The sequence below is a fragment of the Neoarius graeffei genome, chromosome 2 (assembly GCF_027579695.1).
Source record: "Neoarius graeffei isolate fNeoGra1 chromosome 2, fNeoGra1.pri, whole genome shotgun sequence".
Taxonomy (NCBI): domain Eukaryota; kingdom Metazoa; phylum Chordata; class Actinopteri; order Siluriformes; family Ariidae; genus Neoarius; species Neoarius graeffei.
This window is the reverse complement of record NC_083570.1, coordinates 90,427,934-90,443,200: the sequence shown is the minus strand read 5'-3', so window position 1 is coordinate 90,443,200 and position 15,267 is coordinate 90,427,934. Positions and strand designations below refer to the sequence as shown.

At 40.6% G+C, this 15,267-nt stretch overlaps 1 protein-coding gene across 3 annotated transcripts in view; it reads right to left on the bottom strand.

Moving 5' to 3' along the window:
- Nucleotides 1–15,267, bottom strand: part of spock1 (SPARC (osteonectin), cwcv and kazal like domains proteoglycan 1) — a 699,184-nt gene that overhangs the window by 241,915 nt on the left and 442,002 nt on the right. For all 3 annotated transcript variants that reach the window (XM_060915187.1, XM_060915189.1, XM_060915188.1), the window contains exon 4: nt 9,927–10,007. In XM_060915187.1, the coding sequence (XP_060771170.1) occupies nt 9,927–10,007 (81 nt within the window). The remainder of the gene's footprint in view (nt 1–9,926; nt 10,008–15,267) is intronic.

Genomic DNA, 15,267 nt, shown 5'->3' with positions numbered 1-15,267 from the left:
ATATTGTGCTCTCAGAGCACTCTTGTTCTTTTTTTTTTCTTTTTGTGATTGTATAGTTTGATGTTTGTTCTTTGTTTCAATGTTCTTTGTTTGAATGCTTTGTCCGCCAGTTGTGGCGTAACTCCGGACCCAGTTTTGGGCGTCGGTTCCCTTCAGGCCTTGGTCTGCCGTGGGTGATGCCTGTGCTCCTCGGTATGGACTGCAGTGAGCTCATTGCTCTTTTTAACATAGGGGTTGTCCAGCACTTTGTGTGGCGGTACCTCTGTGCTTGGTGTGGTGTTCTGAGCGATGTTACCTGGTGGCGTCGCGGTGGCTGTACAGGCGGTTTGGGACATACCAGCGCTCTGTGCGCCAGTGCTTCTGTGCTCGCTTTGTGGATCCATGGCGCAGTGTTCTGGGCGATGTTGCTCGGTGGCATCGCAGCAACTATGCAGGTGGTATGGGGCGCATACCTTCATACCCTGTTTTGGTGGGATCATGGGCAGCTACACCACTGGAATTACATCCTAACCCTCTTTTGGTGGACTTTTTTTTTCTGTAATTGTAAGGTGACCTTGGGTGTGAAAAAGGCACTATGTAAGTTGATTTTTATTATTATTATTATTATTATTATTATTATTATTATTATTAATAAAATACAGATGACTGAAGATGAATAAAGACGATTGGAGATAAGTGGAGTAGAGAGGAATGGAGATAAGCACAGATGACAAGAGATGAGTGGAGATTAATAAAGATGATTGAAGATTAAAAAAAAAACAACAGCAACAAGAAAAAAAAAATTTCCAGCAGAGAAAATTGACAAAAAAGGAAATTTTAGAAAGTTCCTCTTCTAACAGTTTCCTGCACCTTTAGGTGCACATTTGTCTCCGCTTTTGAACAAGATTTTCTTGTGCAGTTTCAGTTGCCTGTGTTTGTGTGAGATTTCTAATGGCTTTGTGCTAAATGTAACTATTAACACTATCCTATGAAGCTTTCCCTCAGAAATAAAAGTGGTTGCCGTATTTCATTAACTCTGAGGTTTGAGCAGGAAGTAGTGTCAGTATTCTTCTTAACAGCTTTTCTAATCCATAGGTTAATTCTGCTCCAAGAGAGCTGGAAGTCTCCTGACTCTACAGTACATTTACACTTTAATCCATCAATATTTGTAATTATTGACATCATTATATTGTATGCTGGAAAGATTAGTGTAATAAATGTAATAATTTGGTTGACTGACTCTTACACTTAGTTAGAAGATTATACTTAACCTTTTCACTTTTGGCAGGTTATTTATTTGTCTTTAAGTGGTATTAAATATAATTAAAATGGCATAGCAATTGGATTACTCAAATCACACTCCCTGCCCTGTGTTACAGTCCATGATTTAAGGCAAATATTTACAGTTTTTTCAGCCATCGAGGCCGGACTGATTGGCAATCGAAGCAAGTTATAAAATCCTGGTTCTTGCAAGCTGTCTATTACTGAAGCAAATAGTTTCTTCCACTTGTGAGCTGATTATCATCAGGATTTTCACCACCACCACCAAAAAATAATAAAATAAAATAATTGAATGTACCAAAGTGTGTACATCATATGGTATAATGAAGCCGTGATGCACAACTGTCTTAGAAAAGAAGATATTGGCTTTCAAGAAAACAATTCATCTATGAGGAAAGAACTTAGGAATTCTCAATCAACCAGTAAACTTAAATTATTCTATCCATATCCCCTGGATATGAGCAATCACGTGGACCAATTGGCTACTCTACTACTAGGATATCAGCTCATGTATCGTGAGTAGAGAAAAACAAAATGGTGGAGCGTGTTGGTGAACCAACTGAGGACAAAATAAAAATTCTACTCGAAAACAAAACGCAAAAAAATAAAAAAAAGCTAAAAAATATGGAATAAAATAATTTGATGGTAAGAATGCAGCTTTTTTTATTTTTCAAGCATTATTATTATTGCATTTTTCACAAATTGTTACTGTCATTTCGCCGGTTTGTTTACATTCTAAGCGGAAATCATTCTGTCGGACGTTTTGTATAAAGTTTTTATTTATTGACTTTGCAAAAAATAAAAATAAAAATGCTCTGGTTCTCAAAATTCAGTGAATGTGGATAGAATAAAACAGTTATTCCAGTCACTCAATCTTGTCGTATATGGCTTATAGCCGCACCTAGTCGGCTATAAGCCATATACGACAAGATTGAGTGACAAGATTGTCGCATTACAAGCTGGAATTAAAATGGATTTTTGGAGGGTTATCACCATTTGATTTACACAACATGCCTACCATTTTAAAGGTGAAAATTGTTGTTTTATTGTGACACAAACAATAATTAAGATGAAAAAACAGAAATCTGGAGTGTGCATCGGTATTCACCCCCTTTGGTATGAAACCCCTAAATAAGAGCTGCTCCAACCAATTCACTTCATAAGTCGCATAATTAGTTGATTAAGATCCACCTGTGTGCAATCAAAGTGCCACATGATCTGTCACATGATGTCTGTATAAATCAACCTGTTCTGGAAGGACTCTGAAACACTACCAAGCAAGCAACATGAAAACCAAGAAACACTCCAAACAGGTCAGAGACAAAGTTCTGGAGAAGTATAGATCAGGGTTGGGTTATAAAAAATATCCCAAACGTTGAATATCCCATGGAGCACCTATGCATGTTCCAGATTTCTGCTTTTTCATTGTAATGATCATTTGTCACAATAAAAATAAATAAATAAACTATTTGCACCTTTAAAGTGGTAGGCATGTTGTGTAAATCAAATGGTCCTAACCGCCCCAAAAATCCATTTTAATTCCAGCTTGTAATGCAACAAAACAGGACAAGCACCAAGGGGGATGAATACTTTTGCAAGACACTGTATTTAGATCATCTGCTATACAAGTCCCTGTGGAATAATGTATTAGAATGAACACATTAATATAAGCATGTGATTTACCTAGATGCAATAATGAGTCTGTGGTTCTGTAGCTGCTGTTACAGAAAATGAACCAACACTTTGGGATTAATCAATATCGAGAATTCAACAGATTATTAATAGAAAATAAATCAATAGGAGTGAACTGGACTGTAATGTAACCTTGCATCACATAGCCTTGTTAGCAACATATGCCAGGTTGTGTGAGCCTGAGTTAATACCCTGCCAGTCAGCTGGACACAGACCAAAAATAAATAAATAAATAAATAACTGTTGATGTGAAAAATATCTCGCTTTCTTACATCAAGTAAAGCAACATGAGATTCCACCTGCATGATGATAAAAACAGTAGCACCGTGGCAGCTGTTGGGGTCAGAAGTCACATAAGGAAGTGTACTGTTTCTCTCTAGGTTGCATCTCTGTGGGTTAATTTGATCAGAGAATTACAGCCTGAGAGCACACCTGGCTCATAAATGGCCCACACACATCTGGCTGAACAGTAAACCATTGGTTTTCCAGGGCTTTCTCATTCACCTTTCTTGTATTCTTTTCAGAAAAGCAAATAAAAACATGAGTGCATGCTCTCGGATGGAGACCCTTTTGCAGGAATGAATCTGTGGTTCTCTTTCATACATATTGCCTTTGTACTGAACAGAATATTTGTAGCTTCGGCTGCAATCACCAAATATTTACACGGCTCTGCAAGCTAACATTTTCTCATTATGCAGTGACATTCACCGTTGCTGCACACTTGGCCTTTAGAGTTACTTGGATATCAGCATTATTCTGGCTGAAAACAACAAATGTGTGTATTGGTAAGACAGCTCCACAATTCCAAGGCTATGTTTCATTTGGATAGCACTCTTAATAACAGACAGGCATCAGAGATCAGAAATCTGGATCTACATCTTGATCCATGATCAACAAGCCAGAGGCAGCAGACTCAACACCAGTCTCAAAGGGAAACCCATCCTCTTCTGGATTAGTGGATTTCTCATCTTAATTTTTTAGAACTTAAGTTCCTGGAGGAGGTATTAGGCTCTCTGCTCCACTTTACTCTGACTCACACATTTACCCTCTCCCCAATCCCTCATTCTGTCTCTCTCTCCCTGCCGTAAGGAGGTCAAGTGCACTAATCATACCTATTCAAAGGAACCTTATGTGCAATTGGGGTTCCTGAACCCCAGGGGTGAAATGTCATCACTTTTCCCCACTCAGCAGTAATTGGGACACTGTGCTGAATCACCATGGCAACATAGCTCAAATTTACAGGAACACTACAGAACAGACAGCCATCAAAACAACCTCTAAACTCACGAGTAATACAGTGGTGCTTGAAAGTTTGTGAACCCTTTAGCATTTTCTATATTTCTGCATAAATATGACCTAAAATATCATCAGATTTTCACACAAATCCTAAAAGTAGATAAAGAGAACCCAGTTAAACAAATGAGACAAAAATATTATACTTGGTCATTTATTTATTGAGGAAAATGATCCAATATTAAATATCTGTGAATGGCAAAAGTATGTGAACCTCTAGGATTAGCAGTTAATTTGAAGGTGAAATTAGAGTCAGGTGTTTTCAATCAATGGGATTACAATCAGGTGTGAGTGGGCACCCTGTTTTATTTAAAGAACAGGGATCTATCAAAGTCTGATCTTCACAACACATGTTTGTGTAAGTGTATCATGGCACGAACAAAGGAGATTTCTGAGGACCTCAGAAAAAGTGTTGTTGATGCTCATCAGGCTGGAAAAGGTTACAAAACCATCTCTAAAGAGTTTGGACTCCACCAATCCACAGTCAGACAGATTGTGTACAAATGGAGGAAATTCAAGACCATTGTTATCCTCCCCAGGAGTGGTCAACCAACAAAGATCACTCCAAGAGCAAGGCGTGTAATAGTCGGCAAGGTCACAAAGGACCCCAGGGTAACTTCTAAGCAACTGAAGGCCTCTCTCACATTGGCTAATGTTAATGTTCATGAGTCCACCATTAGGAGAACAATAAACAACAACGGTGTGCATGGCAGGGTTGCAAGGAGAAAGCCACTGCTCTCCAAAAAGAACATTGCTGCTCGTCTGCAGTTTGCTAAAGATCACGTGGACAAGCCAGAAGGCTATTGGAAAAATGTTTTGTGGACGGATGAGACCAAAATAGAACTTTTTGGTTTAAGTGAGAAGCGTTATGTTTGGAGAAAGGAAAACACTGCATTCCAGCATAAGAACCTTATCCCATCTGTGAAACATGGTGGTGGTAGTATCATGGTTTGGGCCTGTTTTGCTGCATCTGGGCCAGGACAGCTTGCCATCACTGATGGAACAATGAATTCCGAATTATACCAGCGAATTCTAAAGGAAAATGTCAGAACATCTGTCCATGAACTGAATTTCAAGAGAAGGTGGGTCATGCAGCAAGACAACAACCTTAAGCACACAAGTCGTTCTACCAAAGAATGGTTAAAAAATAATAAAGTTAATGTTTTGAAATGGCCAAGTCAAAGTCCTGGCCTTAATCCAATCGAAATATTGTGGAAGGACCTGAAGTGAGTAGTTCATGTGAGGAAAAAAAAATAGTCAAGGTCCTTCCCGTACCATGTGGTGCATCGGGTGGTGACGATCTCCGTTTCCATAGCCCTCGGCCTCTCGCCTATTACATAGCTAGGGTTACAGTGGGGGGCTAGTCCTCTGGTAACTACGAGAGTTTACGGAAACGTTTATTTGCAGTTATTGCTGCACAAGGGGGTCACACCAGATACTGATAGCAAAGTTCACATACTTTTGCCACTCACAGGTATGTAATATTGGATCATTTTCCTCAATAAATAAATGACCAAGTATAATATTTTTGTCTCATTTGTTTAACTGGGTTCTCTTTACAGTATCTACTTTTAGGACTTGTGTGAAAATCTGATGATCTTTTGGGTCATATTTATGCAGAAATATAGAAAATTCTAAAGGGTTCATAAACTTTCAAGCACCACTGTGCATTCATTCAACAGCAAGAGTTCAAAAGCTTGATAGCTGTTAGTTAGTGAAACAAATGCAATGAAATGGAAGTAGTTACTGAGTTGTCGACTCACACTGCAAAAAACTGAAAACTGAATTTGAGGAGAAAATTACTTAATACTAGTGAAATTGTTTTGCTGTATGGGCAGATATTTTTACTTGATAAGACATCTGAGAATAAGTTGGTTGTAATCTAGAACTAGGTTTAATAATATCAGAATTGGTGTCTTGTATTCTTCTAATAGGAAGTGTTAAATTGTTTCAACTATTTTCAAGATATTTTCACTTGCTAAGATATCATTTTTTTCCAGTGCAGTTCTTGGGCTTTGAGATAGTTCTTGAGTTATGGAGTGAGTTCTTGAATTGTAAATTCAGTTTCTGAGTATTGGAGTTAGTTCTTGATTTGTAGAGTCAGTTCTTGGATTTCCAGTCAGTTCTTGAGTTTTGGAGTGTGTTTTTGAGTTATGGGGTCAGGGCTTGAGTTGTAAAGTCAGTTCTGGGGGGTTTTGAGTCGGTCCTTGAGTTCTGCATTCAGTACCTCGACGTTGGTGCCAGTTCTTGAGTTATGCAACCAGTTCTTGAGTTGTACAATCAATTCTTTAGTTTTGGAGTCAGTTCCTGAGTTCTCGAGTCTGTTATTGAGATTTGCAGTCAGTTCATGAGGTTGAGAGTCCATTTTTTATTTATGGAGTCAGACCTTGAGTTGTATAACCAGTTTTTGTTTTAGTTTTTGAGTCTTGGGATATGTAGTAAATGCCTAGACTTTGGAGTCAGTTCATGAGTTCTGTGACCAGTTCTTGAAGTGTAGAGTCAATTTTTCAGTTTTGAAGTCAGTTTTTGATTTCTGGAGTCTGTTCTTGATTATTGATGTCACTTCCTGAGTTATGGAGTCTGTTCTTTACTTATGGAGTCAGGCTTTGAGTTATAAAGCTAGTTTTCGAGTTTTTGAGTCAGTTCTTGAATTCTGCAATCAGTTCTTGAATTGTCGAGTCAGTTCTTCAGCTGGGCGGCACGGTGGTGTAGTGGTTAGCGCTGTCGCCTCACAGCAAGAAGGTCCGGATTCAAGCCCCGTGGCTGGCGAGGGCCTTTCTGTGTGGAGTTTGCATGTTCTCCCCGTGTCCGCGTGAGTTTCCTCCGGGTGCTCTGGTTTCCCCCACAGTCCAAAGACATGCAGGTTAGGTTAACTGGTGACTCTAAATTGACCGTGAGTGTGAATGGTTGTCTGTGTCCATGTGTCAGCCCTGTGATCACCTGGCGACTTGTCCAGGGTGTACCCTGCCTTTCGCCCGTAGTCAGCTGGGATAGGCTCCAGCTTGCCTGCAACCCTGTAGAACAGGATAAAGCGGCTAGAGATAATGAGATGAGATGAGTTCTTCAGCTTTGGAGTTAGTTGCCAAGTTCTTGAGTCTGTTCTTGAGTTTTGATGTCAATTCTTGAGTTTTGGAGACTATTTTTGAGTTATGCAGTCTGTTCTTCAGTTACAGAGTCAGGTGTTGAATTGTAAAGCCAGTTTTTGAGTCAGTTGTTGAATTCTGCAGTCAGTACTTCAACTTTGGAGTCAGTTCCTGAGTTCTGCAATCAGTTCCTGAGTTCTGCAATCAGTTCCTTAGTTGTAGAGTTAGTTCTTCAGCTTTGATGGTATTGAATGCTATGATTAAATCAATGAACACCACATAGAGTCATGTTTTGTTCACAGCTTTTTTCCTGGATGTGCCTCATAGTAAATATCATGTCTGCGGTCCCTCTGCCCTGCCTGAATCCACACTGGGATTCTGGATATATTGAGTCAGCCAGGTGTTCAATCAACCTATTAAGTAGAATCTGTGCCAGTATTTTCCCTGCGATGGAAAGAAGAGATATGCCTCTATGGTTGTCACAGATGTCACGGTTGCCCTTTCACTTGTATAAATGTACAACAGAGGCATCCTTGAAGTCTTGAGGAACTGCTCCCTTCTCCCATATCAGTGCAAATAGTTGAGTGAGTTTGCTCCACATATAGGTATCACCATCTCAGCAGGAATACCATCCACACCAGGAGACTTCCCAGAAGAGGTCTGTTTGATGGCTTTCATTATCTCCTCCAGTGATAGAGGTACATCAAGTTCCTCTAGGTTCTGGGGTATTGCGTCGAGACCATCAACCATGACAGCCTTTGGATAATCCTACAGAAACTTGGCTGCCCAGATAGGTTTGTGGCAATCATGAAGTCATTTCATGAGGGGATTTTGGCTAGAGTTCAGGAATGTGGCATCATTTGACGCATTTCCTGTCACCAATGGAACAAAACAAGGTTGTGTTCTGGCTCCATCCCTGTTCTCTATTGTGTTTTCTCTTCTGCTACTAGATGCATTCCGAGATTTAGACAAAGGGGTTTATATACAATTTCGGTCTGATGGTGGGTTGTTCAACTTAAGATGTCTTCAGGCTCACACAAAGACACTGTCAATGCTAATTAGGGACCTGCTTTTTGCAGACAACTGTGCTCTAGTGGCCCATACCCTGAGGACATCCAGCTGATTACAACTAGGTTTGCTCATGCATCAGAAAGATTCGGCCTGACAATTAGTCTTGAGAAGACAGAGGTCATGCTTCAGCCAGCTCCTGGTGACTCTCATGTAAATCCTGTAGTCACCATCAATAACACAGCTCTAAAGTCAGCAGAGAAATTCTGCTATCTTGGTAGTATCCTGTCAAGCTCAGCAACTGTAGATGATGAAATCACACAGTGCCTGGCTAAAAGTAGCAGCTCATTTGGTGCACTGAGACACAGACTGTGGGATGAACATGGTGTTCGGCTTCAAACTAAAATCAATGTGTACAAAGCAGCAGTTCTCACTACACTCCTATATGGCTGTAAGATCTGATCAACTTACCGCCGCCACATTCAGCTTCTGGAGCAATTTCAACAGCACTGCTTGAGATCTATTTGTGGTATTAAATAGCATGACAAGGTTTCTAATGTTGAAGTTCTTGAGTGCTGTGAGGTCTCCAACATGGAATGTCAGGTCATTAAGGCACAGTTGCATTGGGTAGGCCACCTAGTTAGAATGGAGGATACCAGGATACCCAAAGCTGTGTTTTACTCCCTTAATTGGGAAAGATTAAAGATAGGACAAAGACCAATTAGAAGGCAAAGACTCCATTATAAAGATACACTGAAACAAAATCTCAAGGTATGCAGCATCGATACTGACTCCTGGGAAGCTACTGCTTACTGCTTAATTGTGTGACGTGGCGACAAACCTGCCTAAACAGTATTGACACATTCGAAACAAATAGGACAAGGTGGCTTAATGAGAAAAGGGCCAGGAGAAAAGCCAGTGCCAGCACCTGTCTAGACACTAGTGCCGTATAAACCTGCAGCACTTGCAGCAAAGTTTGCTGTTCCAGGATAGGATTGCTTTCCCACAAGAGAACTCATCACTAGATGTTGCTGGGTACTCATGCACCACTCACTTTCGAAGTGAGATTCCATCATCATCATCTTCGGCTTTGGAGTCAGTTCCTGAGTTTTCAAGTCTGTTCTTGAGTTTTGATGTAAATTTTTGAGTTTTGGAGACTATTTTTGAGCTAAGGAGTCTGTTCTTGAGTTATCGAGTCAGGCCATAAGTTGTAAAGCCAGTTTTTGAGTTTGAGCAAGTTCTTGAGTTCTGTGATCAATTCTTGAGTTTTAGAGTCAACTATTCAGTTTTAAAGTCCGTTCTTGAGTTTTGGAGATGGTTCTTGATCTCTGAACCCTGTCTCACAGCTTTACTACTGGCTCATTGTTGAACAATCCCTAAACAGAAGTCAGATCCAATGTGAGAGCTCATCTTTACTACCTGAACCTAAGTACATTTAATTTTCAACCTGCCTTCTACATTTAACAGATGATAGGCAAAGACACACCAATACACACTGCACACCCATCCTTTCATTTCATAGAAGACAGAGGGAGTGTTCATTTCATAGAAGACGAAAACACTACATGTGTAATATATCGAGTAACTTACCATCATCAGTCCTCCATTTAGCCTGCACTGGATGTGTTTTGGACCCTGGTTCCCCATGTCTCCTGGGCCTATTCTCTGACTCTGTGGAATAAACAGAACCATTAGAACCACTGTTGATCAATCAAATACGCCCACCAGAACTGGGGCATGACCTTGGGTAGTTTGGTTATTTTTACTCTGTTGTTTCAAGTCTGTCATTTCACTGTGCATTTATGTCCTTAAAACTCACTCGTAATCCGTTAGCAAATGAGTTTCTACTTCCATGTGTAGCACTTCCTGGTTCCCTCACCTGTATTACTGTGGATGATTATGAATATATCTATGATGACCCTGCCTACCTGTGCTTTTTCAAACGCTACAAACTTTGACATTTGCCCTAATAAAGAAAATGTTTCCATAACTGCATGTGAATTTGCTAGGACGGAGATATCAATCGTCCTGCCATCCTACTGCCACATTGCTCTTCTTTTACTCTGCTGTTCTCGCAGTCTGTTTCTCTCCATCCTCACCTGTCTTTTTGTTGTCACTCAGTCCTGCTTTGCTGAGAGCCAAACAAATAGAACAAACCCTAAACCAATTTCCTCGATATTAGTTCCTTCAATCCAATCTTGCCTGGAGTATCTTTTGTGTGTGTGTGTGTGTGTCCAAATACACAACAGCACCACTGGTGAAAGAGACCATCCTAAGCAATCACCATTTACTTTGTATCTCTCTCTCTCTCTCCCCTGGATTGATTTTGTGGTTAATCTCAGGTATGGGCTTGCACATCACTTGTTTTTCAAGGGTCTCTTGCAAATTGATAGGACTGCACAAAGAAAATCAATTTACCAACTCACACAAGCGTACACATATACACATCTGATTCTGCTTGTCCTTTCTTAACAACCACCATTTTGGGAGGCTTTTCACACTTGGTCCACAGACATGGTTCCGCACACAGGACCGATTCTGGACTTGTTTCGGGCAAGGGCCCAAATCTCAGGTTTCTTTTCATATTGAAAAAAATCCCTTCTGAATATTGAATTGATTGCACAATTCCACACATCACATTTGTGCAAGCTGGTTTGCAAAGTGGTAGGCACTGACTTCATCCATTGCATGGCGTTTCACTGTGTAGACAAACAAGCCATATAATCTGACATGAGGACGTGCATTTTTCATGAAGTTCATCTTCTCAAGTTCAACTTTAAGCATCACAAAGGTGAACTAATTACAATGCTCCGATCCTAGGAAAGTCTGGTTTTATATATCAGTAAGGCATTCTGTCTCCTCCACTGACCATTACAACCCTTTCCCCAGCATCAAGAAACTTGAAACAGGAGGTAACATGACAAACTGAACCAATCCACATCTGATGCAGATTAATCCACAGTTTAGCTACACTGAACTCCAGACCACTGTTTTCAAGAGGATCAGGGATCTGTTGAACTCTGTAGGACTGCTCCTGGGATTGAAAACAACGTTCACATTTCACCAAAAGGAGCTAACTATAGGTTTAAATGTCTGGAAAAAAAATATTAAGCTTATTATATTTATTATCAAGCTCTAGGTATAAGGGACCTGCTTGATTGAACAGGTTTAATCCAAATCTCAAGAACTCAAATAACTGGATCTATAAATAATGTCTTCAGTCTAATGATAACTAATAAAAGTGTGTTCCATCAGAGGAAACTACAAAATAAATGTCTATGACTCATATTGTTGAAAAAAAAATGAGCCTAAGTATTACTGAACTGTAAATAATGGGCCTAATACAACCCCGATTCCAAAAAAGTTGGGACAAAGTACAAATTGTAAATAAAAACGGAATGCAATGTTTCAAAGTTTCAAAATTCCATATTTTACTCAGAATAGAACATAGATGACATATCAAATGTTTAAACTGAGAAAATGTATCATTTAAAGAGAAAAATTAGGTGATTTTAAATTTCATGACAACAACACATCTCAAAAAAGTTGGGACAAGGCCATGTTTACCACTGTGAGACATCCCCTTTTCTCTTTACAACAGTCTGTAAACGTCTGGGGACTGAGGAGACAAGGTGCTCAAGTTTAGGGATAGGAATGTTAACCCATTCTTGTCTAATGTAGGATTCTAGTTGCTCAACTGTCTTAGGTCTTTTTTGTCGTATCTTCCGTTTTATGATGCGCCAAATGTTTTCTATGGGTGAAAGATCGACCTCCTTTCTGATATTGCTCCACTATTTATCGGCGCAGAATTAGAGGGATTGGTGATCCTCTTCCCAGTTTTACTTCTGAGAGCCGCTGCCACTCCAAGATGCTCTTTTAATACCCAGTCATGTTAATGACCTATTGCCAATTGACCTAATGAGTTGCAATTTGGTCCTCCAGCTGTTCCTTTTTTGTACCTTTAACTTTTCCAGCCTCTTATGGAGCATTTGCATGTGACGTCACAGCCGATCCAGATTGTGACAGACGCCATCTTGTCGGTCAAACGTCATATTTCCGCCTTCTACTTCTACTTCTGCTTCTACCTTTTCTTCTGGAAAACCCTACTATATACAATTCTACTACAACGGCTGCGGCTACAAGCTCTCCCTACCTGTGCACGTTTTTTATGTTTTTTGTGTGTATTTTTGCGTGTTGTTCATCTGTACCGGACTTCAATATCCACTACAACCGTATGGACTTACTGGACATGGGTTTCCAGCAGAAAATGACAGTTTGTAGCGATTTCCATCGCATGCACAACATTCCGGACGAGGAAAAAAAACATTCCGGACGAGATAGCGAGACCAGCGGGGTCTCCGTGGATTGTTATAGGAAGCAAAGCAAAGGAGGCAGCGCCGGGAGCGGAAGCAAAAGCGAGGCTGTAGAGCCGGCCTGTTGACTAAGCTCAGAAAACAGCTACTCAAACCTCCACTGCTAAGCCTTTACCTCTCCAACACCAGATCCATGGTAAACAAAACGGACAATTTGGAATTACAGCTGGAATTACCTTATTCTATTCTATAATCGGCTGGTCAGTGCAGTACTAGTAATACTTAAGTGACTTACCCATCCAGTGAGGATTATTTTCTTGTTTACAAGATGCCACATCTGAGTCGCTGACAAATCCTGAATTTCTGTAAAGATAACTGTGCAGAGATTTATAAGTACGCAGTGCTTCACCACTGAACAGCGAGGGAAAGTTAATGAGGTAATTATACACGTCCGGGTATTCCGCTGGCAGTTCAAAATCCACTGACACGGTCGTGAAAACTCCGTCCGGAAAGCCATAAGGGTCACTAATCTGTAGATCGTTTATTTTAGACATATATCTAGTTATCTGTTCATTAGAAAAATGAGCCGTGTAGTCCGTCAGTTGAAATTGATCCATTCTGTACACGAGTGCAGCAGTATTCAGCGGTGTTTTTGACCGACAAGATGGCGTCTGTGTACTTTCCGGTCACGTGACTGCAAGATCTCTATTTTGAGATGTGTTGCTGTCATGAAATTTCAAATGAGCCAATATTTGGCATGAAATTTCAAAATGTCTCACTTTCGACATTTGATATGTTGTCTATGTTCTATTGTGAATACAATATCAGTTTTTGAGATTTGTAAATTATTGCATTCCATTTTTATTTATAATTTGTACTTTGTCCCAACTTTTTTGGAATCGGGGTTGTATTTGAATAGCTAAAGTATGTTCATAAAATGGGTAAGCCATGGCTTAAAGGTTAGAAAAGCAGCTTTAGGACCAAAAGGTTGCTGGTTTGATTCCCTAGACCAGCAGGAAGTGTTGAAGTTCCTTTGAGCAAGGCACATAAACCCCAACTGCTCCCTGAGCTGCCCACTGCTGTGGGTATGTCAGGGTCCTGTTGTATATTGTTCTGGATAAGAGTGTCTGCTAAATGCCTGGAATGTAATAAAGTAAATCTACAGGGTTTGTGTTTTTTTTTTTTTTTGCTGCTGTTTGTTTTTAAATACAAGTGATCACTGGGTGCAACTCTGAGAAGACCTGCTGTATGAGAAAATATTAAATGCATGTCAGTGAAATAAATCTAACTTCTCTTGCAATTTTGGTGACAAAGCAAGTATGCCTAAGCCTGAGGCCGTGTTCCCATTAGACGTTTTTGGATAGAAAAAATGCTGCCAGGAGAGCACTTTTTTCTGCTCCTTACTTAATAGATCTGCCCTGTAATTGTTATGGAAATTGAAATTTACCTTGTTTAACATACTTTATAGCTGCTTATATTCCCACTGGCCCTCTACCCTCCAACTTGCTACTTTGCAATTTGGAACCTGATTGGCTGAGTGAGAAAAAAAAAAATTCTCTTGACACCATTCAGGACTTTTGTGATACTTTTTACAAAGAAAATACAGGAAACAGCAAAAACAAACACACACAAAAAAAACAACCGCATTCTGATCTGATCTCATGGGGTCACAAGTAAAGAATGTGTTGGCGGTTTAAAAAAAAAAAGCTACTGGAAAAGTAGTTTCTAATTCAATGTTTTTACTTTATTTTTATGAATTAAAAGTCACTTCATGTCTTAAAGTAATGATGGATGTTCTGTCTCTTTACTTAGTTGAGCAGTTCTTGACAATCTATACTACTAAAGGAAGGCTGTCTGTCTCTGTCTGTTCACCTATGCAAATCAACATGGATGGACGCTCGTACTCCATACTTTGGACATGGATTGGTGACATCCCAGAGGGGCCCAAGACAACATTTTTGATTTTCCAAAACATGGGATTAGTACTAATCCAACACGCATTCATTTCACATCGTCTAAATGCTCATGCAAACTGTGGTAGCGGGGGCGTGGCCAAGTGGCGGTCTGTGAATGGAGGGCGGAGTCAGGGAAGGTAAGTGGTGGAATCACTGCACCTGATGGGAATTAACCTGTGTTCGTGTGTCTTCCCCAGTGACCGCGCCCTTTAAAAGGAGAGAGAGAGCAGAGAAAGGGAGCTCTCTCCCCAACCAGAACACTTGAGTATGTGTGTGTGTGCATGTGTGGCTGGGAGAGTGTGAAAGACAAGCTGAAAAGCTAAAAATAAAAGTTTTTGAGAACTCAGTTCTGGCCTGCCGTGCTTCTGTGCTCCACCTACCTGGTCAGATACTACAGTGATGCCGAAACGGCCACATGGAGTCCTCCCTCTTCAAGGACCTGGTCCATGCCCTCTCCACGGCCCAACAGAGCCAGCACCAGGTGCTGATCGCCCTCTGGAAGGAGCAGGAACAACGGTTCGAAGCCCTGGTGCTGGTGCAACAGGAAGATCGCCAGGTGTTCCGGCACCTGCTCGCGTCGGCGGGGTCCACCATCACCACCGCCACGGACCCTCTCTACCTCACCCTAACGAAGATGGGTCCGCATGATGACCCCGAAGCCTT